General features: G+C 38.6%; 1 protein-coding gene across 2 annotated transcripts; it reads right to left on the bottom strand.

The window, feature by feature from the left end:
• Positions 1–213: 213 nt before the first annotated feature.
• mllt1a (MLLT1 super elongation complex subunit a) lies at positions 214–26,334 on the bottom strand. Of its 2 annotated transcripts, none has more exons than XM_037697987.1 (12): positions 26,233–26,334; positions 18,761–18,941; positions 16,273–16,355; positions 14,593–14,736; positions 12,925–13,050; positions 10,301–10,945; positions 6,521–6,611; positions 6,192–6,303; positions 5,866–5,965; positions 5,152–5,226; positions 2,469–2,540; positions 214–786 (listed from the first exon to the last, which is right to left on the bottom strand). In XM_037697987.1, exons 1-12 carry the CDS (start codon positions 26,242–26,244, stop codon positions 658–660), a joined length of 1,770 nt encoding a protein of 589 aa, XP_037553915.1. In that variant the 5' UTR covers positions 26,245–26,334; the 3' UTR covers positions 214–657. The 2 variants fall into 2 exon arrangements, with proteins under 2 accessions (XP_037553915.1, XP_037553917.1); XM_037697989.1 differs by having other exon boundaries at positions 5,161–5,226.
• Between the last annotated feature and the right edge of the window lie 470 nt (positions 26,335–26,804).

Genomic DNA, 26,804 nt, shown 5'->3' with positions numbered 1-26,804 from the left:
TGTGCATTTGCTGTCGTGTGTTGGTGCGAGGAACGGAACCGGCTGCTTGTGCTCAAGTTTCATAAACAAAAAGACATCAGTAACCACAAAGACATCATCTTCTCTTAAACCTCCGCAGTGCTCTCTCACACATGTGCACAGACAGCTCACATTCAAACACACATCTCAAGAGTACATGGGGAGAGAAATGAGGTCCAGCTGACAACCGGGGGTGGGGGGGGGGGGGGGAGTGTTGTTCTGCCAAGTTAGGAGTGTGCATTGGAGGAGGAGGAGGGGAAGTATTAGGTTTGCAAAGGCTGGAGCAATGTAAGTGCAGGAAGGCAAAGGAGGTGGGGTGGAGGGAGTGGGGGCGAATTCCACAGCTCAGAAAAGACTCATAACGAGAGACGTGTAGTGAAAAATCCTGACTAGACGGAGTTCAGATACTCCAGTGTTTCCTCACACACCTCCTCCTCCGGTTTCCTCCCCAGTGTCACGTGAAGGCGGTGTCGTGTGCTTGCGATCGCGTTTCTGTTTGCGTGGTAGTTGTTCCGACGATTCAGTCAGGCTCGTGAAAGAGCCGAGGCAGCAGAGGCTGCTCGCCCCTCCCTCGGAGAGCAGCAGCAACGACGAGGCTACCTCCGCCGCTGACATCCACGCGTCGACCTCCACTTCCTGTCACGTGGCCGTCGCCTCCAGGTAGCTCTGTAGTTTGCGGACAGTGGACTCGTCCAGTGAAAAGAGGTCAAAGTCAAAGGTGGTGTTTGTTACGTTGAAGTGGCCCGTCTCCTCAATCAGGTTGACAATCTGTCATAAACAAGTAAGATTAAAGCTTAAATCTCTATTTTGTTCGTCACAGAGCAAGAGATGACTTGATTAACCAACAGGTAACTGGAATCAGACGATTTTCAGCTTGATTGGCAACTGGCAGATCAGAAGTATAATTAATTTTTATTTTATTCTTTAGTTTTGCTTCACACAATAAGTTGTTCAAAATCAAAATTACAGGAAGCACAAGAGGTACAAGTAGAGACTAACAATGAGACTAACCTTTATACCATATTCTTCAGATTATAAGGTGCACTTAAAATCCTTTAATTTTCTGAAAAATCGACAGTGAGCCTTATAATCAGGTGAGTCTTATGCATTAATTCTGGTTGTGCTTACTGACCTCAAACTGATTTTTTTGTGGTTATTGTGAGTAAGCTGAATAAAGTTTGACTTATTTGTTTTGTTTAATGCGCCTTATAATCCGGAGCTCCTTATGTATGAAAACAGACCCGTTCATTGATATTGTGTGCTTACGGTGCGCCTTATAGTCCGAAAAGTACGGTAAATAAAGGTTGAATGACAGTAAAAAAAAAAATTAGTTACACATTTTAATAGTCTAAATTACTTTTTTATTTTTGCTGAACAATAGTGACTTTTGTTTCATTTGAACCTTTTATCTCTTATTGTCTTGGATTTATTCATCTTTAGCATTCAGAATCCACGTTTTTATGATTTGTGTTTTGTATTTTTATACCTGTAGTGTTTTGTTATTAATGAAAATGTGTTTTCTCAGTTCCTTCAGTCCCTTCAAGCTACAGCCACCACTGACACATTGTTTTATAACTTATTGCTGCTTTAAACAATCTTGTATGTCTGTGCTCGTTTGTTGCGTTTCTTTCACGTTCATTACTTATTTGCTGTAAAGCACTTTGTTTTACAGCTGTATGAAAGGTGCTTTATTAAAAAAAAAAAAAAAAAAAAGTTAAGATTTAACTTGAAAATTCTACTAAATAAAAATATAGCTACAGCTTATTTTTACCTCCAGCTGCTGATTCAACGCTTCATTTATTTAATTGGTCTTTACAGTGCTGGTTCAAAATAAAAGTCCTTTTAGGGCACTTTACAAACAACCAAACAGAGGCCCAGTTTAAATCCAGTTAAATTAAACTTTATGAATGGTTCCTGTTTTAGCTGGTTTTTAACCTATTTGATTGCATTTACTGGTATGTTTCATTCCATCAAATTTATTGATGTTTTTGTCACTTTTTAACGCACCTTTAAAGCAACTTGTGGTTGTTTTTAAATGTTACGTAGGAATAAAATTGACATCAACTGATTTGTTCCAGTTATAACGCATTTCAACAGAGTGAGATTCAAATCAAATTATATGCAGTCTAATTTAATCTAATTATAATATAATAATAAATCTGAATCCACTTAAACATGTTATGTCCAACTGTAAGTCCAATTTAAGTCCATTTGTCTTTACATGTTTTCTTATTGTAAATGTTTTATGCACAAACCTTCACATTTTTCACTTTAATTCCACATCTGTCAATTATTGTTTTCACATTCAACCCAGATTGAAACCAGCAGGTCAGAAACTAGAAATTGTTCTCTAGTGAGATCCCACTAATAATACAAACACCTTACCATGAAGTAAATATTTAAAATACTTGCAAATGAAAGGTAATCAGTACGAATGATAAAGCACTGACCTGCTGTAGTACATTGCGCTCCCTTAAAGCCATTAGTCTGCGGTGGAGGTCCACCAGCTCCTCCGTGTAGGCCTGCAGGGTTTACAAGAGATGTGAGTAAAGGGTTTATAAACACAAGTAAAAAAAAACTGAGCATGCAGCAGATTAATCGGTTTCCAATCCAGTGCCTTTCTTTCTTTCATTTTTTAAGCTTTTCAGGGATTGTGGCAGTTTGAGTCATGATTTCCCGATTTTGGCCACATTCATACGATTAGTGCTTGATTTAGGTTTGAACTCCTAAACTGGAAACTCTGTTTAATCTGTGTTATATGATCCAAACCAGGACCAAGTGAGCCTGCACCAGGACCCATAGCAACTGCACTATAACTTATCATCAACATGTGTCTCTGGTTTTGTCTCTTAACTACTTGTTTAGATTAGAATGTTCAGATTAGGTTAGATGTCTGTTTGTATTTATTGTACTGTTGTGTATCTGTACTGTGCGTTGTATTGTTTTGCACTTTATGTTCTGTGTTGCACAGTGAACCTGGAGGAACTGTTACATTTCAATATGTACTTGTACGTAGCTGAAATGACAATAAAACTTCTCTGACTCTGACTTCCGAGATTCAAGAGGGCCTTAACCAGGGCTTCGTCTTGACTAAGGTCCAAGGCTTTTTATCCAACAAATAAAGAAACCTTGGGCCAAAATAGGCCTGCTCTGATCGTAGGTGGTGTCAAGGCGAAAGGTGAGGTGTACCTGTGGGCTGAGATGAGATGCAAAATAAATTAATAAAAATATTTAAAAGTCTGTCATTTCTATGGACTTCAACAAAGTTTATAAAATACCGTACTACAACGGTTGAGAAGACTACTGACAGTTTGAGGAAACTTTGGCTCTGCTAGTACTCACACCTGCTCTAACTTTATTTTTCCAGTAATAATAATCTATGTTGGTAGTTGTTTATTTTACTAATCTGTGAACTTTTTCATATCATCATAGTCGGTATAACAAAAGATAAACCACTCAAGTCGTTACACCGTGCCTGTGCAGAGCGGCGGTGAGAGAAGACAGGATGGTAGATAATGTACGACAATTTATCACTGGCGTTGAGTTAGAATAAAAATAATTAACTCAAATAAAATGTTGATGCAAATTGTAGGAAACGACATCTGGAGACAAACTTTGGCACAACTTTTCCACTCTGAAACAGATAAGTTTAATAAATTAAATGTTGTGGACACTACATTGACTTTTAACTGAAGCAAAATTATTTGGCAACATATGCAGCATGTCTGACAGATAAAACTCAAATAAGTTTTCTGAAAAATATTTCTAATTGTGCAAATGTTTATTAAGCTTTTTATTTTTCAGCATCTTTCTCGTTCCACAATTTTTTGTGCCATTTCAACAAATCATAAATCAAAACGTTCAGCTCTTTCAGGACAATCCTGCTATGACTTTTGGTATTAGTGAAACTTTAGCTTTTTCAAATATTTAGCCTTTTCTGCCTTTTTTTGCCTCATATAAAATGAAATGAGCTCATTTTACATCCTTCATATCTTCAAGTCTGTTTAGAACCTTTTGCTGGTACTTTCACATTTTGTTCTGGTTAATCTTCTTTCAGCTTCCTTGTGCAAATTAAAAAAAAAATAAAAATCAGCTACTTTCAGCTATCCTGATGCATGCTCAATAATCCAGGTAGAAAAATCCAAAAAAGTTCAATCTGGTCCTCTGGTTCTCAGCTAATTTCAGCAGTTCTGTGCTCCTTTCAGCTTTATTCTGCTAACTACAACATTTTGTTTCTTTTAACTTATTTCTTCTAATTTCTGCACGTTATGCTCATTTCTTTCAGCCTAATTGGGCACAATTGTGCTCGCTTCACTTCCATCTGATAATTTAACCTTTGTTCTTTTTTGTTTTTAGCTATTCATCTGTTTTTCACAAATTTCTGCTTTGTTCCAGATAATTTCCACTGTTTTGTGCTCATTTCTGCTTCATTAAGCCTAATTGGGCACAACTGTGCTCTATCCACTTCCTTCTGGTAATTTAAGCTTTTTTCTACCCTTCTAGCTACTATTCAGCTATTGCTAATTTCAGCTTTTTTACGTAATTTCTAATTTGTTGTGCTAATTTCTGCTTATTTATACATTATTCAGCAAATATGTTTTCTTTCTGCTTTCTTCTGCTAAGTTTGGCTTGTTCTTCCATTTCAGCATGTTTTTTTTTTTTAGCTAATTTCAGCTGTTTTTCAGCAAGTTCGTCTGCAATAAGCATTCGCACTGCATTTTTGCAGGAAATGCCATTTCTCTAATTGTACTTTGACTTAATATCACTGGTAAACATGAGTGTGGTTCTGTCTGAATTCTGGTTGAAAACTTTGTCCTTATTGACAGGCTGGGTTGTGAGCAATAAATATTACCATGAATAATAATAATTTTTATGTCTTTTGAGACTTTTATAATCATAGAAAACCAAACTTTAAACTATGTTCAGAAAAGTTCCAGGTTAAACTCAATAGTTCATAGTCAATGCGAAATCTAAGTAAAGTATGCGTTTGTTTTAATGTAAAAAGTTTTATATAAAGTAAATAACTCAAAGTTTGTTTTAATGATAAGATCAATCATCTTGTAATAAAATAAAGCAATTTATTCCTGCAGCGAGAATACTAACTATAAAGAATTAAAAAAAGGTTTGATTTACCCTTCCTACCTTGTCGTATCCCTTCTTCATCATCTTCTCGGAGCGAAAAGAGGAATCTGGACTCTTTCGGACAACCTACAGTACAAAACAAGAAAAGCAGAACAAAATATTGTAAAAAAAAAAAAACATAAAAACACACAGTTTAAAATATTATCTTAGATAAAGGTGATTGCAATGAAAGCTGAAATAAACAATCAAAGGAAAAACAAGAACTTTATTTATTTACATTTTTCAGTCTGGGCATTAAATAAAAACAACATTTGGGTCTAAAACATGACAATACGTTGTTTAATGTATTGTTTCACAATGCTTAGGCAGTGTGTAAAATGTTAAGTTCACCCCATGACATGCATTGTATGTCAAACCACATTTAGTTGCAATAACTCCAAGTAATCTTTTGTGTCATCTTATCAGTCTCAGATCACTAACGATTTTTTCCTCACTCTTCTTTGAAATGTTGCTCAAGTTTTGTTAGGCGTTCTGTGCAGAGCTCTAAAGGTCTGACTCAACTCAAATGATTCAAAACTGTTTACAGTGTCTGAAAATTAAAGCGACATGAAAATGATCATTCAAACGGCATCCATTCTGACTCATGCAATAGCAGCTTGTGGTTTGTCTCAGTCTAAGTTTATTAATATTTTACTTTCCAGTCAAACTCTTCAAATGTCCATTCAGTGAAAGCACAGAATGAAGTGGGTTGAGTGTGTGACTCACTTTGTTATTGGAGGAGCTGTGTTTTTGTGGGGGAGGGGCGGGGTCTCGACTGGGGCGGTGTGAGCCATCACTGCTGTCACTCTCGCTGTCCAGGCTGAGTCTGGCAGGGGCACAAGGTGAGGTCAGAGGTCATTCACACAGACTGAGTGACAGAGCGTCTGGGCCTGGGGAGGTCTGTCTGAGATCAGGGTGACCGTTTGGATGCTAGCAGAGTTAGCTAGTTGAATCAAGGTTAGGCTTTGAGAGAAATATTAGCTGGACAAGTAAAATATCTGTTTTTGATGCAAACTTCTGCCTAAAATCTCACAATATAGATTGAAACCGACCGAGAATCACGGTTGGGCGGGTTGGTTTTGATGGGTGTTTCTTCTTCAGAGGTGCTGTCATCATCGTCTGACTCTTCTGACTGGATCTCTTCCACCATCGATCGTAGGGGCCCTGAGGGAGGAGCAAAGGGTCACAAACAGGGACTTTGCTAAACCAGTGGTCTAGGAAATAATTCACGTCTTCTGAAAAATATCTCAAAATTTCTAAACTTTAAACAACTCTAAACTTGCAGTCGTGGTATTTTACAATTTGAGGCTTCTCAGCAGTGAAATGTGTGCTATTATATATTAAAACAGTCCTCCATTTAACAAGGAAAAACTAACTGTACCCTGTCCTTGTTTCTGTCCTGGCTCAAAGTCAGAGTCGGAAGTAGAGTCCGAACTGGAACTGGAGTTGGAAGGACTGGAGGGAGCCGATTGCTGTAAGTCAAGAAGAAAATTAAAAGTTAGACAAGAGTACCTCATACTAGACTGACCGATATGGAAATATTGGCAATCGCCAATATCGATGTTGGGAGAGAAAGCCTAATGCTGATAACCGATATATTAGCTGAAAATTGTAGAGCTTTGTCCACCTCTGAGATTCTAAGTAAACAGTTTATTTTAAACCTGTTTTAACACTTGAAGTCTTGGAACGGTCTTCCTAACATGCATTCGCATTTTCTATCCTCCACTATTAAACATAAACTTATCAAGTGTGTTACAAAATTATAAATTAAACAAAGAAGCACCCTTCCCTGTTCATTGTTTAAACAGCCAGTCACGCATGGTGAAGGCCTAATTAGTACCGACTGCTGCTGCGTTTTGTTTTGTTCTTTGCAGAGAAGTAAAGATTTTAGACAAACAATGCATTTTATTGAGTTCAGCAAAGACAACGTTAAAACACCGATATATTTTACCTCGATGTTGTCCTCCCTAACTGCATCCATGTATCTCCTCTTTGTCTTTTTCCTGGCAGCTACATTTCTAACATCCTTCTACCAATATACCCACTGTCCCTCCTCTGGACATGTCCAAACCATCTCAGTGTGTCCTCTCTAACTTTATCTCCCAGTTGTTCAACCTGTGCTGTACCTCTGATGATCTCATTCCTAATCTTATCCATCCTGTCACTCATAAGGAGAACCTCAACATCTTCATTTCTGCCACTTCCAGTTCTTTCTCCTGTCTTTTTGTCAATGCCACTGTCTCCAGGCCATATAACATAGCTGGTCTCACCACTGTCTTGTAAACTTTTCCTTTGACCTTTGCTGACACCCTTTTGTCACAAATGGACTGTAAATGGACTGTACTTGTATAGCGCTTTTCTATCTTATTTCAAGATACTCAAAGCGCGTCACACAACAATCTGTGTCCTCATTTACCCATCCACACAGCACTCTACTAGATCTCTACAAAGCTAATTGAACAAATCATTCTAATGAGACTAATCAGAGCTTTATCACATTCAAACACCGATGGGACACACATCGGAGGCTATGAAGGGTTCAGTGTCTTGCCCAGGGACACTTAGGCATGTGACTGCTGGTGGATTTGAAACCCCAACTCTCGCATTGGAGGACGACTGCTCTAACCACCCACCCTCCATCCTCACCGACTGTCTCAATGAGCTAAATCACTGGTTTTCTAACAACTTCCAACAACTAAACAGTAACAAAACAGAAATCATTCTTGTCGGTACCAAAAACTCTCTTTCAAAATCAGAAAATCTTCTCATCCCCCTTAACAACTCTCTGCTTTCCCCCTCGCCTCAGGTCAAGAGTCTTGGTGTCATCCTCGACACCACTCTCTCCTTCACTTCACACATCAACAATATCACTCGGTCTGCCTATTTCCATCTCCGAAATATTAACCGTCTCCTTCCTTCTCTCACACCCTGGTCCACAGCCATCCTTGTTCACAGTCTTGTGACTTCTCGGATTGACTACTGCAACTCCCTTCTTTATCTCCCCAACAAATCTCTCCAGAAGCTGCAATTGGTCCAGAACTCAGCTGCCCGTGTCATCACTCAAACCTCCTCCTATAACCACATCACTCCTGTCCTGCAGCAGCTCCACTGGCTCCCGGTTAAATCACGCATCGTCTTCAAAATTCTTCTTCTCACTTTCAAAGCTATCCACAACCTTGCCCCTCTGTACCTATCTGACCTCCTACACATCTCCATCCCCTCGCGCTCTCTCAGATCCTCCTCTTCACTACACCTCCATGTACCCTCTGCCCGCCTCTCCACCATGGGGAGCAGGGTCTTCACCTGCTCTGCCCCTCATCTCTGGAACTCTCTACCCCCTGACTTAAGAAACACCACCTCTCTTTCTCTATTCAAGACTGCTCTGAAAACACATCTCTTTAGACTCGCTTATCCTTAACTTTGCTGTATGTATTTTATATTCTTTATGTAATTTATTCCTGTTGATCTTTGTTCTTACTGTAAAGCGTCCTTGGGTGTCATGAAAGGCGCTTTTTAAATAAAATGATTATTATTATTATTATTATAACCACTCAGCCACAGCCCCCCTGAAACTTTTCTCCATCCACTCCATCCTGTCTGGACTCTCTTTTCACCTCTTTACCACACTCCCCGTTTTCCTGGATAGTGGACCCCAAGTGCTTGAAGTCCTGCACCTTTGAGACCTCTGCTCCTTGTAGCCTCACTGTTCTGTTCCACCGGCCTCCCTCTCATTCACACACACACACATGTACTCTGTCTTACTACGGCTGACTTTCATTCCTCTTCTTTCAAGTGCATACCTCCACTTCTTCAAGTTCTCTTCCACATGTTCCCTGTTCTCATCACAGATCACAATGTCATCTGCAAACATCATAGTACACGGGAATTCATGCCTGACCTCATCTGTTAGTCGGTCCATTACCAGAGCAAACAAGAAGGGGCTCAGAGCTGATCCTTGATGCACTCCACCTCCACCTTGATGCTACAGTATATGTCACTCCTACACCTACAGCACATCTCACCACTGTCCTGCTGTCCTCATACATGTCCTGTACTAGTCTAACATACTTCTCTGCCACTCCAGATTTCCTCATGCAACACCACAACTCCTTCCTCGGCACTCTGTCACATGCTTTTTCTAAATCCACAAAGACACAATGGAGTTCTTTCTGACCTTTTCTGTACTTCATCAGCATACTCAAAGCAAAGATGGCAAGGATAATTTCTTATTGTTGGTTTTAAAATAATTTTACAGATAGGTTACAATAAACTTACCATGCTCTGTTCAGCAAAATATGCTACACATTATTTAGTTATTCCCTGCTTCGGCTGTGCTGTGAGTCAAGTGGCCATGACATGAGAGTAGTCTGCATGCGCCCTGTTCCCAGCATTTTAGGGGCGAAAATTTGAAGTGTTTATTTGATATTGGTGCATACTGGGCCAATTATCACAAATATTATTACTATGGCCCCAAACGCCTTTATCGGCCTAAAATATTGGACCTACTGATATATCGCCCGTACGATATATCAATCAGGCTCTACCGCATTATACGCCCGTCAACAAACATGTAAGTATTACACAACAGTCTATAGCAATGGCCCAAACAAGCAAATACCTTGTATAAAATAATGTGTGACCTTGATTTGTGGCCTTGAACTTGAAGCTGAGGTGAGAAAAGTGTATGTGACACTCTGTCTAGTGATGATGCGTATACATATGTAATTTCATTGTTATCTTGAGCAATTTCAAAATTATCGGACGGATAAGAGACAGTTTACGGACAGACGTCTTTCAATGAGCATTTATATAATTAAATAAATATTGCAACAATTTTTTAATTCAACAGTTATTGAAAATTATTAATATTTATTAACCACCAGCATTCTAATTCAATTTGAAGCAAACAAAAATAATTACAATTGAGTGTGATGATTAATTTTCTTTCCAACAGTAAACTAAATATCTAAATTTTGTACTTTAGGTCAAATAAATACATCTGAAAGTGTTACCACTGAAAAGAGACAAATACGCAATCGAGTTGTGACATCTGATTAAATACATATAGAAAAAAGCTTAAGGAAAAAAAAGTTGTTGTTTTTTTTTAATCCCACACATTGAACTTTAACAACCCGTCATGTTTAAGTAAAGCGCCTCATACCTCTGACTTTGACGATGCTTCATCTTCTGAGTTCGACTCCTCTGACTCCAGAGGTTTCTTAGGTTCCTTCAGCTCCTGTGTATCATTTTTGCCTTTGGCCCAGCGACCTTTATCCTTGGAAGGTTTTTTCTCGCTGTAGGGCTGGCTGGCCACCGAAGACGAGGAGACGCGTGTAGAAGTTCCTGTGAAAGTCCCTCTGCTCGGCGCTTTCAGCCCCTCAGAGCTGCCCTTCTTCTGCTTCTTAGCGCTGGGTTTAGGAGAGTCCACAGTAGACGGTCGTTTCCCCGGCGCTTTGGACTCCACCGGCACCCCTCCGCCTCCTCCTCCCCCTCCACTTCCGGCCCCCCCACCTTTAGGGGACATGCCCTCCATCTTGGACTCCTTCAGGGTGAGTTTAGGCTCCTTAAACGCTGCCTTTGGTAGGACTTTAACTTCATCTTTCACTTTGATCTCTGACGGCTTTTTCGAAGATGAGGACGAGGAAGAGGAAGGGTCACGACCACTTTTGCCGCTTCCATCTCTGTCGTCTCCTTTTGACGAGGCTTTGCTCTCAGAGTCTTTTCGTGGTCGTTCGCGGTGCTCCTTGGTAAGTTTGTGCGGTTTGGGCACTTTGCTGCTGCTGCCACTTCCTTCTTTGCTGGGCTCCTGAACAGAAAATTTTTTTTAAAATAGCAGCAATGTCACCAAAACTGTCAGTAAAACACAACTTACAACTTCATTTACACCTTACCGCAGAGTGCAAAGCACAGATGAGGCGCAGAGATAAAAGACAACGTGTCAAATTTGAGAAGTTGTCTCACTCACTAAACTTTTGTCTTGAAAACTGAGCAAATTTGAAATTGTGATGATGATGGAGTAAACTGTAACTAGTCAGGAGTAGTTTTAAAAAGGTTCTCTGGCAGAAAATCATGTTTAGCGTTTACTTATTTGCTTCTTTGTTTTACAATTATAACAATTTTCCACCATGTACATCACATCGCCATATAAGTCACATCAGTCCAAATATGTCTAATAAAGTGGAAAAAAACAAAATATGTCGCATCGTCGTATAAGTCGCATCGCTTATGCGTCACCACTGACAACCGAGAAATGTGGACCGATGTTGTGCCAAAAATCGATTGGCTGCCAAATGGTGGCCGCGGGAGCATGCACAAGAGGACTTTAACAATAATTTAACAAGATCAACACTTAAAAACAATTATTTGTTTGCACAAAATTATAGCAAAGGTGTGTCTCAGTCTAACTTTTTCTTAATAAATGCACTTTGACGGTCAAATCAGCTGCATTTCAAAAGCCGATTAGCGGAAGCAGGAGCATGCAGAGGGACGACTCTCTGCATTTCTTCGAAATTTAACAAGATAATCACCTAAAACAATTGTTTGTTTGCTCGACATTAATGTAAAGGTGTGTCTCAGTTGAACTTTTATTTAATAAATGCACTTCATTGGTCAAATTAGCTGCATTTTGCGGGCGGTTATTAATAGTCACTTTTACCTATTACGTGACACAACAACATGCCAAACTACTTAAGTGCCATCTAGCAGCTGAAAATGGTAGTGTTCAATATTTTCCATGTCAGAATTAATAAAAACGGTCATATCTCAGCCAAAAACTGGTTTATAAATATGGGGAAAAACAAAATGTGTTGCGTCGGCGTATAAGTCGCAGGGTATGCAAATTTGGCAAAAAGGTGAGACTTATATGCCGGAAAATACAGTATTTAATAATAAATTTTAACAAAAATTATAGTCCTTCAGCTCAGCGGTCAGTGCTGTAGTACTGTAACCCTAAGGTTGTGGGTTTGAGTCCAGGTTGTGGCAGAAAGGGTATCTGCTGCAAATTAATTGCCAAATTTTCCGAGTTCGCTCGCTGTGACGACCCCCTGCAGAGGGAGAATCCAGAAAAAATATATATTATAGTCCTTTAATCTACAACTGGAAAAATAAAATGAGTCTTTGCAACCTTCAGTTTTGCTTTTTATTCCTATACCAACAGATGACTACAGCTTGACTGAATTATTTTACACTTGGTGCTCAGCAAACATCTACCATTACCAAAAAATAAGGACATTCAGTTTTGAGGTGTTTTGATCAGAACTTGGGGCTATTTGCCATTAATTATCTTCGTGGGTCCTAGTCCTAAGTAAAATGTTATAAAACTAATAAAGACACATTTTGGTTGCATTATGCTCATGAACAAAAGAAAAATTCTTCATCAAGGACAAGAAGAGTTTAAAAAATAAATGCTGTGAATGGCAAGTCTTATCTCATTTCAAAAACAAAGTCCTTATCTGATCCATACTGGACTGTAACCAAATCAGCTCTGGAAAATGTAAAAGAGTCAGTTTCCTGTTTCTCCTGCTGTCCCCACACCACACTCCTCCTGGCAGATAAAGGCAGAGGGATTCTGCTTACAGATGCACAAAAACAGCTGGCAACAATTACAAGCTTGAGTCAGGCTCTTCTAACAACCTACGGTAATTAATAATTTCTCTGGGACGGTTTTTGTCAACAACAAAAAAAAAAGTAACTTTTGGAGTGGTCAAGAAAAATGTGACTCATTAAAAAGGTTCTTGAACTGACTTAACATAAAAGTCAAAACGTTTTTTTTTGGTGTGTGCCAACCTTTGATACATGAGAGGTCTTGGTCTTCTTGGGGTCTGAGAAGGCTGAGAGGGGGATGGTGGGGAGCATTGGGTAGTCCGGACTGGGCCTCGACACAGCTTCAGCCCCCTCAGGGACAACCAGTATCTGAAATCAAAGACACGTGAGTTACAGTGTTTTTCTGCTGAAACTCAAAACCACTCAGGCTCCATGTTTGACTGCAAAATAGAATTGTGAGGCTTCCGCGCCAAAAGGAGGAAGTTGTTTTAGATTCATTTTTTAGGGCTGTGACATTTATCAGTCCCTCCAGGAGTTTGCATCAGTTTCTTTTTCCTGAAATGAATTTTACAAAAACTACCAAAAACAAAACCAAACAATGTCAATGCCAAGCATCAAATGTATTTAATTGAGTCAATAAATCTTTTAAGTTTGATGAATTACATCTTTTGTGTTAAGTAATGGGTGATTTCTTGTATTTCTGTGTCTTTGTTACACATTATTGTCAACTGTTAATGAGAAACCTATTGCTATGACAGGCTGCCTCGGATTTAGTGACACTTCTGTCCACCAGCAAATGCATTTTTCCCCCATTTAAAATGGCAGCTCCTTACTTATTGCTTATTAACACACTGAAAATGACCATTCACAACCATTCTTGGGCTTGTTTTACCATAGAACAGCGCTTGTCAAGCCATGATTTTTGTTCATGTTCAAACACAATGTTGCTTGTGGAGGAAAACAGTTTTTCACCACATGAAAATGACTTGTGCAGATTTTATGCAGAATATTTAAAAGCAAATGTGATTTTCTGGTGTCAAACATGTTACTACCGTAATTTCCGGACTATAAGTTGCTACTTTTTTCCACACGTTTTGAACACAGCGACTTATACAATGCTGCGGCTAATTTTTGGATTTGTTTTTTCACGGGTTAACGAGCTTCATGCAGCCAAAGCATTTAGCCTCGTCACACCTGGGCGCTCACATAGCTGCCCAATATGCGTCTCTCTTGCGGGGGTGGATCCTCGTGACTCAATGATACCGCCTGTATAAATAAAGGTTAAATAAAATAAAATAATAAATCTGACCAATGAAATTACCCAACAGGTCACAATGGGTTTCTCTCCTCCCCTTCCTGCTATCTTCACCTTCCTCCTGCACAATGCACAGGAGGAAGGTGAAGATAGCGATCAATGACTTCCTGGTAGGCTACGTTTTTTTTAACCAGCTGTGTTACAAGCAATGTTGAGAAAAAAACATTTACTGTACGTATTTGCATATGTTACCAGTAGGTATTTAATTAAAAGTTTTAAGAATCTTTCTGCAAAAATATCTTATGTTACAACATGGACAGGCGCAGCTTAAATACAATTACATGTACAAATTGTACAAATGTTTTTTTTGTTGTTGATTTTTTTAGTGGGCGTGGCTTATATTTGAGTGCGCTGGAAATAACGGTATCTTGCAGATTCAAAATCCAAGAAGTGAAAACAGGCAGGAGGCCAAGATGATTGGTCAAATTTACAAACAAACAAACAAATAAATAAATAAATGCAACTTTCTGGAGGGACTGAAATATCTAAGATAAGCCAATAATTTAAGGTTTTAGTCTTTATAAAATACACCATTTAGTCTCTATATGTTTGGGTTAGTCAAACAGTCATTGTGACAGTGAAGTAGGCAGCCTCACCCCTCCAGCTTTGATGAGCTTTCTCCTGAAATCTATGGTGGGGTTGTTGAAGGTGAGCTTCTCACAGCGCAGGTGGTTAACAGGTGGGTTGCCCTCCAAATTAAGGAACAGGTCATAGTTGAAACAAACTTTTTTTGGCTCCTCCTGACAAAAATAGTAAATATTATACAAGTTTAAACAGACTTTATGAATAACCTTGCATTGTCTTTCTGCACGGCTGCTCTCAATATTCGTACGTTTCACAACAGACAGAAGCTGAATGAATCCACTATCAACCAGATGGGTCAATAAAACAGACAAAAGGCTCTCGAGTCGACACTTTGATAAGAAGCATTCCTGAGAGAAACTGTTGTGGCAGCAGAAAAAATAAAGCGCAAACCAGAAATTACAGCAAAGATTTCATAAACGAAATGTTTTTCTGAAAGTGTGATGATGGACTGATGATATGCACCTTTAAGTGCCATCTTGATCTTCCAGTGACATATCTGTCTATTGTGAAGAAGCTAAGTGCTCTTAAAAGGGTAAAAGGGCCAGTTCTGGATGCCATCCAAAGTGCATAATGTGCGCTATTGCTCAAGGCTGTTTTAAAGGATTATAACTTTAAGTCCTTCAAAGCAAAATATAAAGAGGCAAGACAGAGTAAGAAAGACAGCACTGTACATTCATTTAAGTAAACTTCAAGAATTTAAACTAAAATAAAATAAGGAACCATTGCACTTACAAAAAACCTGAGAGAAGTGTGCTTCTCAAAAATGGCAGGAAATAAAAAAAAAAAAACAGACTTTGTAGGCCGTTTGATTTTTGTTTTGCCAGATGCAGATATAAAAAAAGTGCTGTACTCTTCAGTCTCCCCTTATTTTTGACTATTCTTCCAAAAGGCCAGACTTTCTTGTAACTTTTCATGCGCTCTTGGAGAATACTTCCAAATGTCTTCCAAAGATCATTTCTTACTTTAGTGGCTTTTTCCACTTCTAAATGGTCAGATACTGGACTGAAAAGCAGATTGGTTTGTTATGTTTGTTAAACCTTATATATCTGATCCATGAGTGATTCAGGCATAAAAAAAGGCTCCTAAAAACTCAAAGAATGAACCAGAAAAAGGTGTTGACACGTACAGTAACGGACACCTTAGCAAATAAAAGCTATATTCACTTTAATCTTTATACACTTTGGTCCTACCAGTTTGTCACAAAATCACAATGTTCTCACATATTGTTGCATCTACAAAACTGATTAAGATCACACAGTCTGACTGGCATAAGCAGTTAAGTTTCCTCCAACACAGCGATTCACAAAGAACTGTGAGCTGAAGCTTGGCAGCATGTGTGCTGTATATCCTTAAATCAGGGTAAAAAATAAAACCTCAGCAGCCATAATGCTGGTACAATCATTTTGATCTAGATCCACAACAAGAACTGTTGAATGTTAATCAAACTGGCTGCAGCTGAAAGTTTTGCCTTGAATGTCTGAAACACTCATTTTCTGTACACCTGAGATTAAAAAGCCACAAAAAGCAATCAGGGTAAAAGTGATGATTCTCTCCTTAGTTCAGCCTGTAGGGCCAAAATAAATGTCTCTTCTTCAGTTCAAACACTAGACATGTTAATGTAAACGTTCAGACAACAACAAAAAATACATTAAAGGAACAGGGTTTCTGTTTTGTGCTGCAGGTGTTCTCACCCTGTTCTTGAAGTATACTTCAATAGGCATGAGGAAGCCTGCGTAGCCCGATTCCTCTACTTTGTATGGAGGCTCCTTGCATACTGCAGAAAGACACACGTCAAAGGCAAAACTAACATTATACTCAAACACCTTTAACAGCTTCATTTTCATTTTCACAGTGTGTTAGCACTTAAAACAATGTGTTGGGGATGATGGCCAGCCGGTGGTATCAGTTGTAAAATGCAATGTAACATGAGATTTTTTTAATTACTTTTTTTTAACAATTAAGAGACTTAGAAAATTACCCCATGAGAGTCTGTTTCCATATTAATATCTATAATCTATCTTCTTTGCTGCAGCAGTAGGAGGCACACCTTAACCTTTTGGAGACACCTGAACTCAGCAGGTCTACCAGCTCTAAAGTCCTGCCTCTCCTCAGTCCTATTAGCTCCTCTTTGGCTTGATTTGTGGCGTTCTTCGCACATGAGCACTCTCATAAACATCTACAGTATACTGACCACATCTTAAGGTTAATATACATTTTCAATTACTTTCATACGGAGCCCCAGAGGGGACGTGGGGGATTTTTTTTTAACTTTTGCATTTCCTCTCAATACTTTTGCGTTCCCTCGCAGTACTGTACTGTATGTATTGTTATACCTCACAGACAACAAACGTTCCTCCCTTGAAGAAAATGGTCCAGATGACATGATTTAATGGAGTTTTGTTTGGAAATCAGCCTTAAATATAAGGATATCCAGTGTGTGCTGCAGTGGTAAAATTAGTTTTACGTTGGATATTTCATGTTCATCCTCCGTGGATTCAGGACTTCCTCGTTCAAGCCAACGCAGAGAGTGAGTGATGTCCTTCAGCTGCTCTCAGTCTGTCCCTCCTCCGAGGAGAGATGGTTCTCTTAGGGACCGTCAACAAATTACAGGGCTAATGAGCTTGGTCTGAACACTGTTATACTATTTTAGATGTATTTCCAGAGTATGTCAAAGCAGCACCATGTATCATAAGTTTTCTCAGTATATCTCTGCATGGTAATAAATCATGAATTTTCTCACCATTTAAAATCCAAAAGAACAAGGTGGCACTTGCATTTCAAAAGTACTGTAACTTTCTTTTAAAGCATCAAAGTTCATTCAAGGATTCAAAGATTCAAGATTCTTTATTTGTCATTCGCACCACATGTGGTGCATGTGGTGGAACGAAATTGTGTACACAGGGTCCCAGTTACATCCAACAAAAGTATTAAAATGTGTGTAAAAGGAAAACAGTAGTAAGATCTGATATGAACTAAGAAAAACGTTAACTAAAAACACAGTAAGCACACATTTCCGTAGGGCTTCATCAGTCTGAGGAGTCTTAAGTAAACCGTTTTCCCCACTAAGCAGTACACTCCTTTAGTGGACCAACCAGTTTGCTGGTTTTGCTGGTGACTGATGAAGACCTCCTAATGGAGGGCGAAACGTCTTTCCACAGAAAAGAAATTGTCCAGATGACCTGACTGACCATTATAGTATTTTGTACCTGGATGATTGAGCATGAACTTTGATGCTTTAAAAGAAAGTTACAGTAGTTTTGAAATGCAAGTGCCACCTTGTTCTTTTGGATTTTAAATGGTGAGAATTCATGATTTATTACTATGCAGAAATATACGTGGAAAACTTTAGTTATGATACATGGTGCTGCTTTGACAAATACTCTGAAAATACAGTAATTTGTTGACGGTCCCTAAGCGAACCATCGCTCCTTGGAGTGACAGACAGAGCAGCTGAGTGAAAACAGACTGCCTGCGTCGGCTCGAACGAGGAAGCCACCGCTGAATCCACAGAGCATGAACGTGAAATATCCAACGTAAAACTAATTCTACCACTGCAGCACACACTGGATGTCCTTATATTTAAGGCTGATTTCAAAATTCAGTTTATTTATATAGTGTTAAGTCTCAAACTCCATGAACCTCAAATACGGGTGTCTGTTCCATTGTTGCTGTTGTCTGTGAGGTAACGCTACATACAGTACAGTATTGCGAGGGAACGCAAAAGAAAAAAAATCCCCCACGTCCCTTCCAGGGCTCCGTACTTTCATGCCTTCAGTGATGTAATCATTTTTATAAATACATGCCTGTAACCCACGTCTCACCCATTATTTCTCACTGTTGAGCAAAGTAATGACAGCTATTTGATCTAAATTGTAATCAACTACACTCTTTTTTCCCCCCCATCAATCTATATTTAGTTTGATCTGATGGCTTATACTAAAATTCAGCTAAAACCTTCAATATTTGGGAAACAAAGTCAATATGCCTAGTTTTATTTAAAAAAAAATACTTATGGTTTATTCTAGTGACACTCATTCAAACTTATTGTTCAAAACAGTGAGATCTACGGTGAAACAATAGCCACAAGGAAAATAAAGTTTAATCAGTATTTATCCGAAAGAGAAGTTTCAGATTAAAAGTCTTCTTGCACTGTTCATAATTGTCTTGACTCTGCCCTACCTCTCTTGGGTTTGGGGAAGCTCTCATGCAGGCGGAAGACAACTTTATCTACAAAGTGCTGGATGTCACCGGTCTCAGGCCCTCGGACAAACACCATCCAGTCATGTGTGAAGCCTTCTGATGTTATTTTCTTCTTCAGCTGAGCCCGGTGGCCCAACTCTAGTTTCACCTGCACTGTGCACTGAAAAGGAACAGACAAATATGGTTACAGTAAATGCTGTGTATTGTTCCAATCAGGACATAAACATAGGAAAACATGCACAAAAAGCAGAAATAGTGTTACCTACTCAAGAATCAAATGAATTAATCTGATAAAGAAACTGAGTTTATACAAAATAAAAATAAAAAACTTAAGAGACTACTTTAAAAGAAATGTTCTATGAAAAATATGGCAGATTTATCAAACATCATGAAATGTTACAGATTATTTTTGTGTTATTGAGCACATTCAAACTTTATTTAACAAAAAAACCCAGTAGGTTAAATCTGTTTTGATAAATTATTTTTTAGTTCTTGGGAAAAAAAAAAGCCTAAAACTGTTTAAAGTGTTTTTTATAAATTATAATCAGGAGGAAAACCCATCTTTTAAACGAACGAAAAGTCTTAAGATGAAACCTTGGTTTATATTAATCAGCTTACAAATTATAAATTATAAGGATTGAGAGAATGAAAACAACTACATCCTCCTGGTAAAGCTGAAACATGGCACAGGAAAAATAGGAAAGAAATAAACTTAAATAACATCAGGACTGTAATTAGCCTATGAGGACAATTTATAATATATCAATTCCATCTTAAAGCATTAATATTCTGTTCAAGTGTGAGGACATGGAACTGAAGAGGAGAGGGCCTAAACAGATGCAAAGCTGCTCTGGTGTTTGGACGCTCCCAGTAAAATGAGAGTAATTTGATGCCCGAGTCGACTGACCTCAAAAGATTTGTCCAGAAAAGGACTACATTATTGGGCTACTTCTGCCAGCCATGAACAATGAGAGGAGCAGACCGCGCAAATGACACTGTGATTATGGAAGTGAAGAGGCTGTGGAGGCCGACTACAGAAGGGGAACAAGAGGTTGGGGGTGGGGGGACAGAAAGGCACTTTATGTCCAGGGAAGGGTTGAAGAATGTGGGGATTTGGCCCTGGCACTGAGCAGCTCGTGAGCGGAGACCGAGTGGGGGGGATTAGACGGGACAGGACTGAGATGACCTTGTTTGGCACTCTCTGGTTCTCACACACACAAACACACCTCTCTGCCTGGCATTCTGCCTGGCTCATTCTGTGACAGTAATACCCCTAAACCCGAGACCCCACCGACAGCGAGCAGCCGGGGAGTCACTCTGATCATTAGCACGCCCTCCCTTTCAGGGGTACGTGAAAATCAGGTGAACAAAACATAAAAATCAAGATGACAAACAGCCAAAGAGGAATGCCTTTAATGCAAGAAATTAAACAAAAAAAATTCAAAGAATGAATTCAGAATGCCACAAAATGCTGTAAAGGTCTTAAAATTAATTTTAAAATATCACTTCATTCTTTTTAAGAGTTAATTAGGTATCTAAATCTGTACAAACTAAGTGAGTTGTTGCATTTTTTTTCAGCGTGTTTGTCAATTGAATGTATTTAAGTTTAAGTCAGACAAAATAAGCAAATTCAACATTTTATGCTTCGAGAGTCTGCAGGTTTTTATTCCCCCACTTAATACTTCAATTATCAAACAATCCATAAAATCTGAGGCAGATTAAGACAATAAAAAATAATTACCTGAACATGTAGATGAAACATCTGCCAATAATAGAATATTATGAGCCAAGTGGCAACATAAAGACTCTAAATTAGATCTCAATTAGAAAATTAATTAGCTGCTATTTTAATGGTCTGCAAGCCACTACAATAAATTCTCACGTTCTAAACTGTGAAAACGTGAATTTCTTTGATACAAGTGACAGTAAATAGATAATATTTATGCTCTGGAGACAACAAAGATATCTATCTGTCACAGTGAGCTAAAGATGATTAGTGTAGACCATTTGTGGTGCTCAAATCAAATGTTTTATTGGTCAAAAAATAACAATTACTAATGAAACACCAAGCTGATTTACTGATATGAATGCTGTAAAAAGTTCTAAATTATCCAAATACTTAATTTGAAGTCTATTTCATAGATTGCTTTCCGATACACTGACTGGAAATGAATAAACTAGGATTTAAGAGTGAAATTTTTAAAATACCAACCTCATCAGTTTAGTTTTTTCCAATGAGCAGCAAGAAAATGAAAAAAATTATTAAAAGTAAAAAACCAAACTCGCATAAGTTTTTCTCATATCAATGGTTAATACGCCCTTAAGTTAAAAATTTGTAAATAATTTCTAACTTCTATGTGCATTAGTTTACTTACAGAAACAGCAAAAGTGAAAATAGATTTTGTTTTTTTTTAACTGGCCACATCCATGGAAGAGCCATTATGGGATGGAGAAGTTTGGCCTATTTGATGTATTATTACATATTCACATTCAAATTAAAGTATAAGTATGCAGATAGGTTTATAAAACAATTTAAAATAAAATAGACTTGACAACGAGCAGTACTTCACCTGCTTCTCTAAAAACTCCAACCACCAGTGAGATGAATTTGATTGGCTACTACAAAATGACGCTCGTCAAATGATTCAGGTTAAAATTAGCTGTTTTCTGACATTTCTACATTTTCACTTTTTATTTTAACACCAATGATGTGCATCTTCTAGGAGGGAATTTATAAGAAGCTGAAAAATAAATTAAGACTTATAAATGTTTTGAGCTTTTGATTCAATTTACAAGCTTTGCAAAAGTTGCACGTGTTTGAATGCTGAATTTTGTCTTTATGGCGCTCCACTGTCCTGCTTGATCCTTGACATTTATTCTGGACAGATGTTTCACTTCCCTTTTTTCCTTTCCTTTTGAGTTTAGCAGAATTTTTTTATATATATTTCCTGTGATGGACTTGCGACCTGTCCAGGGTGTACCCCGCCCCTCAGACAGTGATTGCTGGACATGGGCACCGGCGACCCCCGTGACCCAAAATGGAAGAAGCGGGTAAAGATAATAAATGGATGGATTTCCACCTTAATATCTCCTCCCTTATTTTATGTTGTCAGAGTCTGCCATATTTGTTTACCTACACAGATTATAACCAGTGAGTCAATCACCTGATTCAAGCTTGTTTTGTTTTATTTAACAGATTGCAAAAAAAATATTTTTAAGTTACTAAACAGGAAAGAGGTGGACAACCAATTCAGGAAACAAAATGAATGTGGCTTTTTGGGTTATTTTTTCTCACAAAACACATTTCAAACCGGGTCAATCGTTTCAGATTGAGTAAATACAGACAAGCACAGAAGATTTTTCGATATGATTCAAACTGTGACAACGTTAAAACAATTGTGAGCTTTAGCAACAGCAACATATGACAAACAAGTTTCACATCTTTACCACAACACAAACTCAGAGTAACACTGACATGAAAAACAAAAACTGAAGGAAATAGAAAGTAACGTTTGAAAAATGCCTAAAAATCATCTAATGATTCTGCATAACTACTAATAAGATTGAGGAAAAAAGTGTAAACATGCTTGCACGTTATATCTAAAACTGTTTTGATGTGGACACAGCTTTGCTCTCTCTCAAACAGCGCAGGAGTTGAGGGGACATACAAATTTTGGCAGACATGCTGGCTCCCATGAAAACAATGAACTCTCAGCTGCCACGTAAATAACACCGCTTTAATCTCTTCCAGCTAATAAACGGTTGAAATAAAAGCAGGGAAGGCCACACACTGACAACAACTTATGACCAAAGTTGTCAAGGTACCCCACATTAGCCGTCAACAGCATCACTCGAACAGAAACGAAAATGGAAAATCCCTGGGTGTCACCGGCAACTTACAAATACCCTTTCTACGACACCCAAAGAAAACAAGTGAGTACTGGAAACAGGGTGTGTAAAAAGAGTGTGGCGATTATACAAAAAAACGCTGCATGACCACTCAACCTGTCATCCCAGCTGATGTAGTCATGCAGCAAAACTGAGCCCAAGACACCAACACCCCCAGAAAAGCTCCCTGTATTACTAAAATTCACTAACCTACTTAGAATCTACATAGTAAGCAGTTTAAGTTGAACAATATACAATTCAGTTGTAAGACAATTCAAATAAAAGCTTTACAAACTGCTTTATTAAATGACTTCCTGCATCTGACAAACCCTTTTCAAACCTAAGGTAAAATGCATCCAATAACCCTGCAATGTGTCTTGACATAATAATGCTTAAATGCACAAGTGAGGCTGGACTTAATTAGAAAAGAAGCAATAAACAGAACCATAAACCGTAGGATTCAAACAGTAACAACCCCACCATGATAGTAATTTACATACGAACTTCTTCCAGAAACAAAATGAGTCTGTGCTTGCAAAAGTGTCTCTAAATTCAAAACTGCTCATTGGGATCTTGAAATTTAAACCGTTCTAACCAGGTTTTTGTTAATCTTGTGCCAACGGTGGTTTTAAATTACAAATATTTCTGACACCTTTCTGCACAGATTTGACAAGCTGCACACTGTATTGTTCATATTCAGAAGAGTTAAAACTCAAACCATGGCCGCACGGTGCCTCAGTTGGTAGAGCTGCTGCCTCTCAGCGAGCAGGTTACCCTGGCTCAAATCCCGGTCCGGGGACATTTCTGGGTGGAGTTTGCTTGTTCTCTCTGCGCATGGGTTTTCTCCAGATATTCCAGTTTCCTCCCACAGATCAAAAACATGCATGTTAGGCTGATTGGTAACTCTAAATTGTCCCTAGGTGTGAGTGAGAGAGTGAATGGTTGTTTGTCTCGTTTGTCTCTGTGTGGCCCTGTGATGGACTTGCGACCTGTCCAGGGTGTACCCCGCCTCTCGCACAGTGATGGCTGGACATGGGCACCAGCGACCCCCACGATCCGAAAAGGAAGAAGCGGGTAAAGATAATGGATGGATGAATAAAACTCAAACCATGAACATATGTTGTGAAAGACACTCACCTTTTACCACACCGGATTTTAGGTGAATATCTTTAACAATGACCGAGTTTTAGCTACTTTTGTGTTGGCTAAAGTTGATAAGCTCTGGTGTCCATCATGAACTGGGTTGAGCCCAAAATTAAATCAGCCACAGATGTACAATAATAAACATCCTGAGAATTTTACCAAAATCCATTCAATGGTTCATGAGATACCAGTATTTTGCTAACAGACAAGGTTGATACCAACAGGTAATTTTCACGCTTTGGGCAAAGCTTTTGAACAATAAGTAGCACATCAGGTATGTGTTGGAAATGACTGTCAGCTACTACCGCACTAAATTTGAGTTCAATATATGTAAAATCCACTTAACTATAGCCATTATTTGTGTTTTTCTAAGGCTATGGAGGCCACCTTGAATTGGGTTAGCTCCCCAAAGTTAATAATTAGTAAAGGTATATCTAATTATTAGTATAAGTTAATACACTAGAATGCACTTTTAAGTCTGAGTTGATGGCTCCGTCTGGATGCACTTTCACATATGGGGTTAAAACTTCAAAGAGGTCCATACTGAATAGAGACCAGCTTATAAAAGTGGCTGGGCCACTTTACGTGCGTGTGTGTCGGGTAACCATTTGGAAAAACAGCCTTGGGTATCCCCAGGCATCAAAGAAGTCTGAATCTGTATCTACTTTGAAGAGAAAGAGCAGATAGATGTGCTTCCGTTTTCTGCAAAGTAAATTATGTCCCTTTTTATTATGACAAATGTGCACAATTATACATACAAGTATATTAAAGAAACTCAATACAATGTCAAGGAGAATAATTTAAAAAACTCATAAAGTAAGAAACAAAATCAGCACAACTTTTCATTATATCAGTGGTTAATATGTCCGCTGGTTAAACAATTAAGTGCAAAATTTGTGAACGCCATGTGTATTGATTGTGCAAAGAGCCAAAGTGATTAGAAATTGGCCATCAACAACATCAATGACCATTTTAAGAGCTGTTCGAATCGAGAACGAGAAGACTAACAATTTTGTTGCAATGGTACGCATTTACGCTCAGACTTGACAAGTAAAGCCTGCAGGTACGTTTTTCTTTAAAACAATCACTCTACAATAGATTTAAAAACAGGGTGTATGTCACGTTTTTTCTGAACATTATAACTTTTTTGTACAATATAAATGGCTATGATTATTTAGCCTAATGTTGGTCATTCACAAGATTAAGACTTCCACTTAATTTTTTGCAAATTCTACATTTGTGTACATTGAGCACATACCCACATTATATATATATATATATATATATATATATACACACACACAGTGAGGAAAACCTTCCCTGAAGCTGTTAAGACTTATGAATCTCTAATCAGGATTATCACTGTGAATAAAATCACTGTAATGCCACTTTGACTGTTGATAAGTGCTGATGACTATCCATGCTGCTGATTTATTTCATGCTGCTGTGTTCAATTCATGCTCATCTGCTCACAGACTCATGTTCGTGCTGCTGTTGTTCGACGCATTGATTTTGTAATATTAGTGCTTGGCGTATTTCTTAGTTCATATCTTAGATCTTATTATCGTTTCTCTTTTACAATTTATACTTTTGTTGCATGTAACTGGGGACCCTGTGTACACAATTTCGTTCCATCACATGTACCACATGTGATGAGAATGACAATAAAGAACCTTGACTTGATATATATATATAAATAAACTACTGACATAAACCTTCTCACTGCATTATTAGATACAGAATAGCAATTTATATGTTTATTTAACAGTTTGCAATGAGTACCTTTAAATTGTGGATTACAAAAATCACTGGATTTACTTGACACAGATTCTGACAGATTTTCCTCAATGCATGGATTTTTCCTCCATCCACAATCATGAATGTGTGAAATTAGATCAAATTGTGAATATACTACCCACTCTGGTTTTGTCAGCTCCCCGGGTTCAGGTTCGAGGCCGCGGGCAGAGAGGAGACAACACCCAGCCTCACCAGCCCCGAAGAGACTAATCTTTCCCCCCCTTAGCGGCTCCTTTAGCCTTTAGCCCACAGTCGACACTGTCCTCATACATGATTAGCTTAGCTTAGCTGCAACAAAACCTCGATTTAAACTGACCGTCGCGATGTTTAACAGCGTGCATGGATTTTTGAAGTAGATTTAACTCAAAGTGAGGATTTCTTTGTGTCTTTGGATGTGGCTACAGCGATGCAGCGGTGCTGAACGGTGTAAATACCGATGTATGAGTGCCCAGCTAGCATAGCTCCAGAGCCAAAAAACTACCGAGTTCAAACAGGAGCTTTTTTTTTTCCCCTTACTAACAGAAAGAAAGGTTCACTCGTTCCCAGCCAGCAACCCGCCTGCTGTCATTTTCACAGTGAGAAGCTCGTACTTCAATAAAAAGGACGCCGAAACCTCACTGTACCTGGTTCTCCATGCTTCTGTGGCCTCTGTGATTGTTGTATATATTTACAGCGGTGTTTGCGGAGCGTCTCCCCTGCCTCTGCTCCTCATTGTGTGTCAATCCAGCCGAGAAGCGGAAGGCAGACGGGTCCCCTCCCCTTCCAGACGCTGCTGGCAGGCGATCAAAACTGAAAGCTCTCTGAGCCAATCAGAGAACGGAAAATTCAAGCCCTCTTAAAACAAACCAATAAGAGCGTTGAGGAGGCGGGACAACAAGTGAGCCGCAAATACAATTGAAGTATTTTTGTTAGTTTTCTCGAGTGACAGCGAGCATGTCCCAATGGTAAAAGCTCTGTTTTAATTATAAAATGCCCATAATGCTAATTAATTAATCAGAGCTGGAACATATATTTGATTTGAAAAAATAATAATAATATTACTGGGCTAAAATTTGTTATTATTAAATAATAATAATTATTATTATACATTAATATTATTATTATTATTGAGTGGGGTCCTTCATGCAAGTGGCCCTCTTCTTACAGCTACACCTCCAGATGCAGGAAGAGGGCCACCTGCATCATGAAGGACCCC

Source organism: Nematolebias whitei, chromosome 3, assembly GCF_014905685.2.
Source record: "Nematolebias whitei isolate Nwh7 chromosome 3, NemWhi1, whole genome shotgun sequence".
NCBI lineage: Eukaryota > Metazoa > Chordata > Actinopteri > Cyprinodontiformes > Rivulidae > Nematolebias > Nematolebias whitei.
The sequence above is the reverse complement of the archived record's forward strand: the minus strand, read 5'-3'. Positions and strand labels throughout refer to the sequence as shown.

Coding starts and splice junctions, on each gene's coding strand:
- mllt1a (XM_037697987.1), bottom strand. Junction 13,051..14,592: donor AGCTCATCAAAGCTGGAGGG/GTGAGGCTGCCT, acceptor CTTTGATTTCAG/ATACTGGTTGTCCCTGAGGG. Junction 10,946..12,924: donor AGACCTCTCATGTATCAAAG/GTTGGCACACAC, acceptor TTTTCTGTTCAG/GAGCCCAGCAAAGAAGGAAG.